General features: G+C 41.8%; 1 protein-coding gene across 9 annotated transcripts in view; it reads right to left on the bottom strand.

The window, feature by feature from the left end:
• The window catches only part of TEX26 (testis expressed 26), a 41,996-nt gene extending 27,800 nt beyond the window's left edge, over positions 1-14,196 (bottom strand). The window contains exons 1-3 of one of the 9 annotated variants that reach the window (XM_054528878.2): positions 14,038-14,158; positions 12,210-12,306; positions 7,093-7,177 (exon numbers count right to left, since the gene is read on the bottom strand). In XM_054528878.2, the coding sequence (XP_054384853.1) occupies positions 7,093-7,142 (50 nt within the window). In that variant the 5' untranslated portion in view covers positions 7,143-7,177; positions 12,210-12,306; positions 14,038-14,158. Of the gene's footprint in view, positions 1-7,092; positions 7,178-12,209; positions 12,307-14,037 lie in introns of all 9 variants that reach the window. The other 8 variants (XM_063714878.1, XM_054528879.1, XM_054528880.1 and 5 more) reach the window with 8 other exon arrangements.
• Positions 14,197-14,207: the final 11 nt, after the last annotated feature.

Here is a 14,207-nt window from a genome sequence, read left to right as displayed (position 1 = left end):
ACAAGGTTCTATAACATCCCCAAAAGATCACAGTAGCTCTCCAGCAATGGATCTAAACTAAAATGAAATCTTTGAAGTATCAGATAAAGAATTCAAAAGGTTGATTATTAAGCTACTCAAAGAGATACCGGAAGAAGGTGAAAACCAACATAAAGAAATTAAGAAACAACTCAGGATATGAATAAAAAATTTTCTGAAGAAATAGATTTAAAAAAAAATCAGAACTTCTAGAAATGAAAGACACATTTAGGGAATGACGAAATGCCGTGGAAAGTTTTAACAGACTAGAACAAGTAGAAGAAAGAATTTTAGAGCTGGAAGACAAGGCTTTTGAATTAACCCAGACAAAAATAAAGAAAAAAGAATAAAAAGAAATGAGTAAAGTCTCCAAGAAATATGGGATTATGTAGAATGGCCAAATCTAAGAATAATTGGTGTTCTGAGTGAGAAGAGTAAGTAAAAAGTTTGGAAAAATTATTTGAGGGAATAATTGAGGACAACTTTCCTGAGCTTGCTAGAAATTTAGATATCCAAATACAAGAAGCTCAAAGAACTCCTGGGAGATTCATCACAAAAAGGACTTCACCAACACCTATAGTCATCATGCTATCTAAAGTCAATGTGAAGGAAATGATTCTGAGAGAAGTGAGACAAAAGCATCAGGTAACCTATTAAAAAACAAAACAAAAAAACCTATCAGACCAGCAGCAGACTTTTCAGCAGAAACCTTACAAACCAGAAGGGATTAGGGTCCTATCTTTAGCCTCCTTAAAGAGAATAACTCTCAACCTAGAATTTTTTATCCAGAAAAACTAAGTTTTATAAACAAAGAAGAAATAAAGTCGTTTTCAGACAAACAAATGCTGAGGGAATTTGTCACTACCAGACCAGCCCTACAAGAAATGCTAAAAGGAGTTCTAAATCCTGAAACAAAAGGTCAATATACTCTAGAATAGAACCTCTTGAAAGGGCCTATAAAACAATAACACAATGAAAAAAACAAAGTATCTAAGTAGCAATTAACATGATGATTAGAACAGTACCTCACATCTCACTATGAACATTGAACATAAATGGCCTAAATACTCCACTTAATAGATTGGCAGAATGGATTAAAAAAAATCCACAAACCACAAAATATCTGCTGTCTTCAAGAGACTGACCTAAAACATAAGGATTCACATAAACCCAAGGAAAAAGGGTGGAAAAAGATATTCCATGCAAATGGAAACCAAAAGCAAGCTGGAGTAGCTATTCTTATATCAGATAAAACAGACTTTAAAGCAACAACAGCAAAAAAAAAAGACAAAGAAAGTCATTATATAATGATAAAAGGATTAATCCAACAAGAAGATATTACAGTCCTAAGTTTGTATGCATCTAACACTGGAGCTCCCAGATTCGTAAAATATTTACTACTAGACCCAAGAAATGAGATAGACAGCAACACAATAATAGTGGGGGACTCCAACACTCCATTGACAGCACTAGACAGATCATTGAAACAGAAAGTCAACAAAGAAACAATGGACTTAAACTACACTCTAGAACAAATGGACCTAACAAATATTTACAAAAAGTTCTACCCAAGAATTGCAAAATATACCCTTTTCTCATTAGCACAGGGGATATTTTTCAATATAGACCATACAATAGGCCACAAAACAAGTCTCAAAAAATTTTAGACAATCAAAGTCATATCAGGTATCTTCTCAGATCACAGTGGAATGAAACCAAAAAGCAACTCCAAAAGGAGCTCTCAAAACTATCCAAATACATGAAAATTAAACAATCTGCTCCTGCATGATTTTTGAGTTAACAGTGAAATCAAGATGGAAATTAAAAAACCCTTTGAAATAAATGATAATAGTGACACAGGTTATCAAAACTTCTGGGATACAGTAAAAGCAGTGCTAAGAGGAAAGTTTATAGCACTAAATTCCTACAGCAAAAAGTCTGAAAGATCACAAATTGACAACCTAATTTCATACTTCAAGGAACTAGAGAAACAAAAGCAAACTAAACCCAAAGCTAGTACAAGAAAAGAAATAAGATCACAGCAGAACACAATGAAATTAAACAGCAAAAAAAAATCAATGAAACAAAAAGCTTGTTCTTTGAAAAGGTAAAATTGATAGACCATAAACTAGATTAACCAAGAAAAGGAGAGAGAATATTCAAATAAACTCAATTTGAAATGGAACTAGACACATTTCAACTGACACCACAGAATTATGAAAGATCGTTCAAGACTACTATGAGCACCTCAATGCACTCAAACTAGAAAATCCAGAGGAAATGAATACATTCTTGGAAACATACAAGCCTCCTAGATTAAATCAGGAAGAAATAGAAACCCTGAGCAGACCAATAACACGCAGTAAGATTGAGTCAGTAATAAAAAAAACTGTCAACTTCAAAAAAAGCCAGGGCCAGATGGATTCACAGCTGAATTCTACCAGACGTTCAAAGAAGAATTGGTGCCAATTCTACTGAAACTATTCCAAAAGATTGAGAAAGAGGGAATCCTCTCCGACTCATTTTATGAAGCCAGTATCACTTTGATACCCAAAACCAGGAATACTGGTCTGTAGAAAACTACAGACCAATATCCCTGATGAACATTGATGCAAAAATCCTCAACAAAATACTAACTGAATTCAATAGCACATCAAAAAGATAATATGCAATAATCAAGTGGGTTTCATCCCAGGGATGCAGGCATGCTTTAACATATGCATGTCAATAAATATGATATATCACATAAACAGAATCAAAAAACAAAAATCATATGATCATTTCAATAGATGCAGAAAAAGCATTCAATAAAATCCAGCATCCCATTATGATAAAAACCTTCAACAAACTAGGCATCTAAGGAATATATCTTAAAAAAATTAGAGCCATCTATGACAAAACCACAGTTTTCATTACACCAAATGGGGAAAAGTTGAAAGCATTTCCTCTGAGGCCTGGAACAAGAAAAGGATGCCCACTTTCACCACTTCTATTCAACATAGTACTGGAAGTCCTAGCCAGACCAATCAAGCAAGAGAAAGAAATAAAGTGTATCCACATTTGAAAAGAGAAAGTCAAAATATTGCTGTTTGCTGATGATATGATCATATACCTAGAGTTTGGATAAATGAATTCTGTAAAGTCTCAAGTTACAAAATCAATGTACACAAATCAGTAGCACTGCTATATACAACAATGACCAAGCTGAGGATCAAATCAATAACTCAATCCGTTGTACAACAGCTGCAAAAAATAAAATACCCAGGAATATACTTAACCAAGGAGGAGGTGAAATATCTCTACAAGCAGAACTACAAAACACTACTGAAAGAAATCATAGATGACACAAACAAATGGAAACACATCCCATAGATGTGTTTCATGGATCAGAAGAATCAATATCATGAAAATGACTATACTGCTCAAAGCAATCTACAGAGTCAATGCAGTTCTTATCCATTATTTTTCACAGAATTAGAAAAAACAATTCTAAAATTCATACGGAACAAAAAGAGAGCCCAAATAGCCAAAACAATCCTAAGTAAAAAGAATAAATCTGAAGGCATCACATTACTAGACTTCAAATTATACTACAAGGCTATAGTTACCAAAAGAGCATGGTACTGGTTTAAAAAATAAAGTAGGCACATTGACCAATGGAACAGAATAGAGAACCCAGAAATAAAGCCAAATACTTACAATGAAGTGATCTTGACAAAGCATACAAAAACATAAATTTGGGAAAGGACACCATATTTAATAAATGGTGCTGGGAAAATTGGCTAGCGTCTCTCACCGTATAAAAATCAACTCAAGACAGATAAAAGACTTAAATATAAGACTGGAAACCATAAAAATTCTGGGAGATAACCTAGGAAAAACTCTTCTGGACATTGGCCTAGGCAAATAATTCATGATTAAGACCCCAAAAGCAAATGCAACAAAAATAAATAAATAAATGGGACTAATTTAACTAAAATGCTTCTGTACATCAAAAAGAGTAATTAGAATAACCAGACAACCCACAGAATGGGAGAAAAATATTTGCAAACTGTGCAGCTAACAAAGGACTAACATCCCAAATCTACAAGGAGCTCAAAGAAATCACCAAGAAAAAAATCCTGTCAAAATGTTGGTAAATGACATGAACACCCATGTCTCAAAAGAAGGTATACAAATGGCCAAAAACATACGAAAAACAATGCTCAACATTGCTAATCATCAGGGAAATACAAATGAAAACTGCAATGAGATACCACCCTACTCCTGCAAAAATTATTATTGAATTTAATTATTAAAAAGTCAAAAAACCAATAGATGCTGGCAACGATGTGGTGAAAAGAGAACACTTATACACTGATGGTGGGAATGTAAATTAGTACAACCTCTATAGAAAACAGTATGAATATTTCTTAAGGAACTAACAGTAGATCTATCGTTTGATCCAGCAATGCCACTACTAGGTATCTACCCAAAGGAAAAGGAGTCATTTTATTAAAAAGACAACTGTACGTGTATGTTTATCACAGCACAATTCACAATTTTAAAGATATAAAACCAACCTAAGTGCCCATTGATTAGTGAGTGGATTAAAAAAATTGGTATATATATATATACACACACATACACACACCATGGAATATTACACAGCCATAAAAAAGAATGAAATAATGTCTTTTGCACAACTTGGATGGAGCTAGAGGCCATTATTCTAAATGAAGTAACTCAGGAATGGAAAACCAAATACCATACGTTCTCACTGATAAGTGGGAACTAAGCTATGGGTACCCAAACGCATACAGAATGACATAATGGACTATGGAGACTCAGAAGCAGAGAGGGAGGTGGCAGTGGGTGAGGAATAAAAAATTACATATTGGGTACAATGTACACTACTTTAGTTATGAGTACCCTAAAATCTCAGACCTCACCATTATGCAATGCGTCTATGTAACCAAAAACCACTTGTACCGCAAAAGCTATTGAAATAAAAAAGTTAAAATTTTTATACTGAAAACTTTTGTGAGAAGTTTATAAATATATAAATTCAAACACCACTGACCTAGACTCCCTAAGTTATCTGTTTGTTTTTTTGGCTTTCATACTAAACATTTCTTCTTCAGGCTACTGTTACAGTTATACAGCTGGCACTTTCATTACAGTCAGATGATAAAATTTCCCAGTTATGGGACTCACTGGGATAGCTAGTAACTCAGAAATCTGGAATCTTGTAGCCTTGTACTTTTTGGAAATCCGTTACATACTATGGTGGGAAAAATGAAGGAAAATGACTAACTTCATTGTGTTAGTCACTGTCCTAGTGCTTTGTGTCCTCAGAACAGCCACTTTAGGCAGGTATCATTGTCCCCATTTCACTAATGACAAAACTGAGCCCCAGATGGTGCTTGTTACTTGTGCAAGGTAGCAGAGATGATACGGGTAAGAGCAGGGGGCTAAGAATAGAAGCCTATTATTCTATTTCTTCTATTTCTGCCTAACTCCATAGCCATGGTCTTACCAATACTCCACTCCACTTTTCAATATCTTGAACTTTTAAGGTGAAAATTTTTTTTTTTTTTTGAGACAGAGTCTCGGTGTGTCACACAGGCTGGAGTGCAGTGGTGTGATCTCGGCTCACTGCAACCTCCACCTCCGGAGTTCAAGCAGTTCTCGTGCCTCCGCCTCCCGAGTAGCTGGGATTACAAGTGCCTGCCACCACACCTGGCTAATTTTTGTATTTTAGATAGAGACGGGGTTTCACCATATTGGCCAGGCTTAAGGTGAAAAGATTCTCACTGGACACAATTCACAGAATGAAGATGATAATTGAAGGCTCTCTATGCTGATTTCATACCTACCAGTGACACAGTAAAAGATGATGGGGCAGCCGGGCGAGTTGGCTCACGCCTGTAATCCCAACACTTGGGGAGGCCGAGGCAGGTGGATCACGAGGTCAGGAGATCAAGACCATCCTGGCTAACACAGTGAAACCCCCTCTCTACTAAAAATACAAAAAATTAGCCAGGCATGGTGGCGGGCGCCTGTAGTCCCAGCTACTCGGGAGGCTGAGGCAGGAGAACGGCGTGAACCCAGAAGGCAGGGCTTGCAATGAGCCGAGATGGCGCCACTGCACTCCAGCCTGGGTGACAGAGCAAGACTCCGTCTCAAAAAAAAAAAGATGATGGAGCTCCCCTAATCCTGCTCTCACGCACCTACTGATGAGCTTAGAAGCTTAGAAAGGCAGCTGACGCCTGTAATCCCAGCACTTTGGGGAGCCGAGGTGGGTGGATCACGAGGTCAGGAGATCGAGACCATCCTGGCTAACACGGTGAAACTCCGTCTCTACTAAATACACAAAAAATTAGCCAGGCGTGGTGGCGGGCGCCTGTAGTCCCAGCTACTCGGGAGGCTGAGGCAGGAGAATGGCGTGAACCCCGGGGGCGGAGCTTGCAGTGAGCCGAGATCGCACCACTGCACTCCAGCCTGGGTGACAGAGCGAGACTCTGTCTCAAAAAAAAAAAAGAAAGAAAGAAAAGGCAGCTGATGTTTGGAAACTCACACTACCCTCAGCTCAGGTTGAATTGGAGGAGAAGCTGAATATTGCAGTATCTGGAGGAGTGGAGGTAAGAAGAGGGAGACAGTGGCCTTCTTCCAGCTTCCAAGACTAGTCTTGGTGATGCTATGATAACAAGTATTTATTCATCCATTCATCTATTCACTCAATTGTCATTGCCTGCCTACTCTATATTAGGGAATGGATTCAAGTCACGTGAATGTTTAGGTAGCACAACCTTATTAACCTATATATTGGGTCTGCTGTAAACCACAACACATAGGAACTTTATGAAAAATTGGTAGCCATTTTCTCGGTTTCCCTATAGGAGGTTTGGATACTGTTTGAGGGGAAGGGGTATCACGGATGCTTGGAGCAGAGGGATGCACACAGTAGCCTGTACCCAAGGGCGTTTTTACGAAGCTTCTCTAATTACTGTCTATGTGTTTGGATTCTGAGTCATAAAAGACAAGTCAACAAATTAAAACATGTATATCAATCCAACTCAAATAATGATCTACCGAATTAAGGCAGGCACTGCTCCTGTTTTAGGCGTGAATGCAGTCCTCATAGTGGTAGCATAGGAATCCCAGTTGGGGTCACCTGCTAAAAGTACAATAAAGCAGTTTTAAATATGGCAAACCAGAATATTTTGATGAAATGTTGTTTTAACAATTAAGATAATTTTGCAAGAGAAAAAAACATTTTGGATAATTTATCTTTAGAGTCTAAGGAATAAAGGCCAAAGTACAGCCTTTAATAGGAATGAGGAAAGTTCAACTTATCTGTGTTTCACCCCAAAATAAAAGATAGTTCTATTGTTTCTCCTGAGCATTCATGCATGCTATTTTAAAGAATTAAAGACAGACATAAAAATATAAAGAGGAAAGTAATTCATCTGAAATTCTATCATTTTAAGAGACCTACTATTATGTTTTAGTCACCAACTTTACATGCATCATATTAGATGTAGCTATAGACACAAGGAATGACTTTACACACATGGGATCATATCACACACATCAAGTTTTATAATGGACACCTCCTTACTTCTTCGTTTCCCTGCCATTGCCACTCTCCTTCCTATCCCTCCTCCCAGGCAGCACATGTTAACAATTTTGCCTGTTTCTTTGCACACATGTGGAGGTAATCACATACTGATTTATACATAGACATATTGGGTTTCAGTTATCAACATTTTGTTTCACAAAAGTGGGCTCATATGACACAAAGTGTCTTTTTCTTATATCTGTCACTAACAGTGTCTGATAGAAAACTCCTCCAAGTCATCTGGCGTAGTTCTAATTCATGTCTTGTAAAGTTGTGCAAAATTCTATGGTGTAGATGCTATTTAAAGCTATGAGAGTGGGGAGATCAATGAAGGAGGGAGTAGACTTGGAGCAGAAGTTCCAAGGCTGAGACCTGGAACACTCCAATGTCAAGAATTTGGAGAGAGAAGGAGGAGCCAGTGAAGGGGCTGAAAAGAACTGTTAGAGAGGTGATGAAGAAACCAGGAGCCAGTGGCATCCTGAAAGTCAAAAAAAGTGTCCCAGAGAAGGGAGTCAAATACTGCTGATGGTTCCAGGAGGATGCCAGCTGAGCATTTACCATTGGTAGTGCTATTGTTTGAATGTGTCCCCCAAATGTTGTGTATTGGGAACTTAATCCCCAAATGTGTATGTTGATAGCATTTGCAGGTGGGGCCTTTGAGAGGTAATTAAGATTAGATAAGGTAATCAGAGAGGGGTCCCCATGATGGGACTGGTGGCTTTATAAAAAGAGGATGAGAGACCTGGGCTAGCACATTCTTGCCCTATCACCATGCAATGCCCTCCACCATGTTACAATGCAGCTAATAGGCCCTCACCCGATGCCAGTGCCATGCTCTTGGACTTTCCATCCTCTAGAACCATTAGCTAAAGTAGTTTTCTTTTCCTTATGAATTACCCAGTATGTAGTATTCTGTTACAGCAACAGAAAATGGACTAAGACAGGTAGATACCAGCAACAACACTGTTTATTTGCCCCAACCTCCCATTGTCAACAAAGTACCACCAAATTTCTCAGGAATATACATTTTAAATTTAAAATTCAGTCATTCTCTCACTCTTCATACCTGGGTGGTTACCTGCTGCTTTATATATGTCATGAGAACCTGGGTTGAACATCTCTACTTTTTGAATACAAATGTTCTCTAGGATGTATCCCTTCCTCCCTAGAATACTGTAGCCACCTCATTGCCTGTATTTGTTCCCCTTCATGTGTCCTATTACAATTGCTATTAAGTATTTTTCTTCAATTTCCCAATATTTTAAAAAGCTATATGCTACTGCTTAGCATAGGGAGCTCTGGCCAAATATTTATGGTTCCTGTTATCTTTGAACCTTTTAATGTTCATCTCCTCATCTATCCCAATCAAGTCTTGTTTATAATTTAACAGACTCTCATTTCCAATCAGGATCTGATCATCTGCAACTATTACCTGTGCCCTTAACCCTGGCTGAAGTTCTACCTCCACTTAAAAGCCCCTTAGTCAGATAATTGAAGCCTCAGCCCCTTGTATTCCCCACTCTGTAACTGTGCTTCTATGCACTCCTAGTGTCTGCTCTCTAATCCTGCTCTACAAAAAATGACATCATTCTCCAATACTCCTTCTTTAGTGGGCATCACTTTACGCTTGAAAGCATTTTATCCCAATAGCAGAATTCAATGTTCTTTGTTAAAAGAATTACAAGTATGAACAAGTAAAAGGGAAGAAATTGTGAGGCATGCCACTCATAAAAGAAGCCTTCTCTAACCTGATTTGAACTTCAGCATTGGACTTTTGGAAGGGTCAGGAAGGATATTCTGCACAAAAGCCACACATGACTTTTCCCTCTTTTTTCTAAGGCAAACAACTCTAACAGTCCAGATCACATTTCTATTAGGCTCAGATATGCCTCAAAAAGCCTGGCAAAACAGCACTTCAGGCAGCACCTCCCAATCAATCATGTGGGCAAGCACGACACGCCCCTCTGTGTTCCCACCCATCTAGGGTCCTATCCCTTCTAAAGATAGTTTGGCAGCTGGGGTCACCAATTGCCAGGTGCCTAGATCAGGAGTCTGATGGACAAGAGTAGCATGCCTTACTGCTTCCAGGAACCGAGGCCATGAGAGCCTCCCTCTTCCATTGTTACCTTTGTACAGATCAAGCACTCCCTCCACTCCCTAATCCTAACCTGCTTGGATGCACACTTGATCTTTGGTATATCTTCTTTTAATTTCATGTTAATGATTTCCCTTACTACAACTCTTTTTGTAAGGGCTGTATTTCCATGCTTTTTACCTCCATTGACAAAGGTTCTGAAAGTACAGTATGCTATTGGAATTAATTTTCTTCATTAACAGAAATGTTCATTGAGAAATCTGTAATCACAATATTCTGAAAATCTGTTCCTAGTATGTTCTCTGCATGTCACTACTTTCTTCTCAGTGTCTCAATGTCCTTTTCTGTAGCTCATATCCATCTTTCCTGTGATTATGTCTTCCTAATTCTTTCTTCTCTCATTTTCTGTTCCTCCTTCAAACAAGTCCCCAAGCCCTCCCCGTGGACCAAGCCCTGTGGAGCACTGGGACACAGAGTCTTGACCTGGCCTTGGAGAACTCACAGGCCAAGAGATGAGCTATGTATCCTACGAGCACAAGTTTAATGTGGTGCTGATGTCCTATGTGTCACAGGGAACATGAAGAGGGCGCAATTCTTTTTGCTTGGATGAGAAGATGGGGCAGCAAGGGCAGGCCCAGGGGTCATCATAACATAGGTGGCATCTGAGCTGCGATTTAATTTAGTAGATGTTTGAAAGAGAAACACAGAACATGAAGTAAAACAATTTACAGAGGAAGTAGCAGGAGGTATGAGAGTCTGAGATGAGACACAACAAATAGCCCTATGTGAATGGAGCAAAGGGAAAGGTGGCTAATGACAGGTCAGCAAAGCATCCTACAGCCTCATTCTGCTAACCTTGACCACCCACTGGATGTGTTCACCATTAGGAAAATATAAAGCTTTAAAAATATTATAAAATAGTAACATGTATATTCTATTATACTTTACAAAATATTTTCACACATATTATTTTATTCCCTCACTTTGTTTTGAGGATTCAAGGTATTGATAAATATAAGTTGCTTGTAGTGTGTCACATGGTGACACTACAAAAAAGATATGTCCATGTCCTAATCCCCAAAACCTGTGAATCTTACCTTATTGGGAAAAGGGGTCTTTGCGCATGCAATTAAAGATCTCGAGATTAGGAAATCATCCTGGATTATCCTCGTGTACCCTAAATGCAATTACAAGTGTGCTTATAAGACAGAGACAGAGACCTGGAGTAATGAGGCCACAAGCTAGTGTTACAGGATCTCTGGGGTGCTGATTTTTCTGGCTGGAAAGCTCTGTGCCTGCAGTGCCTTTGCCAGAGTTTTTGTCCCGCGTTGAGGCACACAGACAAGTGAAGAGTGAAGAAGAGTTTTAGTGTTAGAACAGCTCGGAGGAGTGGGTAGCTTCTCTCTGTAGGCAGGTCATCCGGTCAAGTGTTCAGCTGTCAGTAGAGAGGAGGCCCTAGAGAGCATAGCTCCTCTCCATAGGCAAGTCATTCAGAGATCTCTGCAGGTCTCTGAAGCTCTCAGCAGAGAACGTAGCTCCTGTCTGTCGGCAGTCGAGAGGGTACTCCTTCCTTTCTGCAGCTAGTTGCCCCATCATCTCCAGCTATCAGCAGACAGCATACTCCTCTACAGCTGGGGGTTCCCTTGTCTCTCCCTGCCCTCTTCATTCTCTGGCTGTCCTCTTCCCTGCTCTGGCTGAGCCCAGGGTTTTTATGGACTTCAGAGGGAAGGAAGTGCATGCTGATTGGTCCATGGGTGGCCATGGGCAGGCTGGAGGAGGCAGCATGAGTCCCCACTCAGGTTCCTGACTGGCAGCCTGGTCTCCAGACTTCAGGCCCTCCCTGGTCGGAGGGTGGGGCCTTACTGGGGACCCCAGCCCCTTCCACCCAGGACTCTGTCTGCCTCCTGCTGCCATTCACAGACCTGGGGCTTGGTCCCAACCCCACTCTGAGATCAGAGCCAGTGGAGAGAGGCCAGGCAGTGGGAGCAGATACCCTTGAGCCTGCAGGAATGGATGGGTGAAGGGTGTCCTTCCTGGGGGGTCCAAGGGTGCAGGCTGCAGAGATGCCCAGGTCCTGTGCCTGGGAGGGCAGCTGCAGCTGCACCAGGGAGCTCCCGCCCCACCAACTTGGAAGAGGCAAAGCTCCCTCTTTTCCCTGGCTCCTGCCTGCTTCATGGAGTGAAAGGCCCAGGTCTGCAGCCGTGGGTTCCACAGGGAGGCTCAGAGGCACAGGGAGGCTCAGACCCACAGCCGCAGTTTGGGTGGCTGTAGCCTCGCCCAGGACTGCAGGGCTCCTGCCTGCTCCACAGAGCAGGAGGCCTGGGTCTGCAGCTGTGGTTTGGGTGGCTGTACCGGCACAGGGAGCTCACATCCCAACTCAGAAGGGGCAGCTCCCACGGGCTCCATGGAGTGTTGTAGCCCCAGCTGTGCTTCCCTGCTGCAGCCAGCATGATGGCAGCAGCCACTGCCATCACTAGCAGTGCCGATGGCTACCTGAAGCTGGAAGACGCAAGGACCACTTCTCCCCTAGGGCCTGTAGAGGGAGTGCAGACTTGTCCAGACCTTGATTTCAGGCTCTCGACCTTCAGAGCTGTGAGCAAATAAATTTTTGTTGTTTGAATCCACCAGTCTGTGGGAACATATAGCAGCCACAAGAAGCTAATACAGCACCTGAAAGCCCCATCTGTAGTAATTATTCAATAGCAGTTAGTCATCAGTCACCATCAACCTCATCCTATTTCGGATGAAAGCTGGGCAGTGGTGACATATCAAGCCTACCTTTTGGAGGGTGACTCTCCCAGCAGTGGGGGATGAAGTGGCACAGAGTAGCCATTAGAGGCCCAAGCCTGGAGGTAAAGGGGTGAATTCACCCAGGCGAAAAAGAGCTTTGGAGGCAGAATCAAAGAGACCTGGTGATCAAACTGCAGTCTCAAGGAAGCTGCCTTCCCTTCTAAATTGAGCAGCTAGGACCCTCTTAACTGAACTCTCAAAGTCTGGAAGGTTTGAGGAGGACAAGGAGTGTGATTTTGCACATATCAATTTGGAGGCCCTGCTGTGACACCCACATGGAACTGTCTGGTAGACAGATATTCTGGTCTGAAAAAGTAGGAAGAAAGTCCAAGTCAGAGATAAAGGTTAGAGAGTTGTTGGCACCTTTATGCAGCACCTGAAGCCCTGTGGCAAGATATGGTCACAAAGAGAAGGTAAGCCTAGAAGGATCAATCTTGGGGGACTCCAACAGTTCCCAGACAAGAAGGGGATGAAATGGGGAGACAGTGGGAAAACAGTGTGGTTGGAAAGGGAAGAGAAGCATCCAAAGGGGTGCTGTCGGGATGCTAGGAGGGGATCCTCCCTCCTCTGTCTCTCCTGTTTGCCTTGCCATCATATAGAAACTGAGTATATTAGATATTTTCTGCACTAATTAAGTATTTTCATTTTCCATTCTTAATTTACAACAGAATGAATTGGAATGAAAATATGCATTTCATTCACTCTTTTGGGAGCACAATTCTAGGGAATTTGTACTTGAACAATCCTTCACTGCTCCATAGCCACTGTGGAATCACAATTACCCAGCTCTACAGCAGCAATGGGCAATTATTGCCACAAGAGACCATGATGGAGCTGACTACACTGTAATCATGCCACTAGCATCACAGCTAGAGTGGCTCTCCCTCCACAGACCCAAAAGGCTGAACTGGTGAACCTGCTGCATCTGTGGGCAGAATTAGGATGAAAAGCACTACCTCTGTGAAATACAAAATCTCTGTGGAAGAAAAATCAATTCGGGTTAGAGGCGGCAGCTGAAGGCCATGGCTCCCAGCCTGTGCGACAGCCCAGGAAGGGCCCCTGCCTCTGCAGACACCGCTGGGACTGCATTCAGCAGCCCACCCCTCCCCCACTTTCCTTGCTGTTTCCAAGACCCTGTATGGGGATCGGGACTCATGCAGGACCTGTTCTCTTCAGAGCTTCCCAGACTTCTCCTTCTTCTTTGCCTTTGGCCCTGTTTTCCTTGGAAAATCACCAGTTCTTCCTTTTTTCCTGTCCCCTCTTAGCCAGGCATTTCCTTGAGTGTTTAAAACTTAACCCTGCGCGTTTTAGGGAGCGGGGGACTTGGCAAAGGGTATGCGAAGGACTGAAAAGGAGCAGCGTTATGAATTCCCTGTCATTCTCCCTGACTCCCTGTCTTTTCCTCAGTTGAGCATACTCCTAAGAGCGATGCCACACCCTTAAAGACTAAGGCCCCTTTTCCTCAACAGGACCCTTTCCCCGGGAAAGACCCCAGCCCCGCCCCGCAGACCGGCAGAGTCTGCTGTCTTACTTGGCTGGAGGTTGTGGTGGCAGAGAGAGGGATCCGGAGCCCTGGGCCCAGGCTGTTCCATTCTGCCCGAGGAGGCGGCCGCGGGGCCCCGGCTCCAGCTATCTCAGCGCTTGCGGGAGCGGCGGGCTGCTTTGTGACGCGTCGCCATGGAGACAAGGGTCGGGTTCCGG

Source organism: Pongo abelii, chromosome 14 (genome assembly GCF_028885655.2).
Source record: "Pongo abelii isolate AG06213 chromosome 14, NHGRI_mPonAbe1-v2.0_pri, whole genome shotgun sequence".
Classification (NCBI taxonomy): Eukaryota; Metazoa; Chordata; class Mammalia; order Primates; family Hominidae; genus Pongo; species Pongo abelii.
This window is presented reverse-complemented; position numbering and strand designations above follow the sequence as displayed.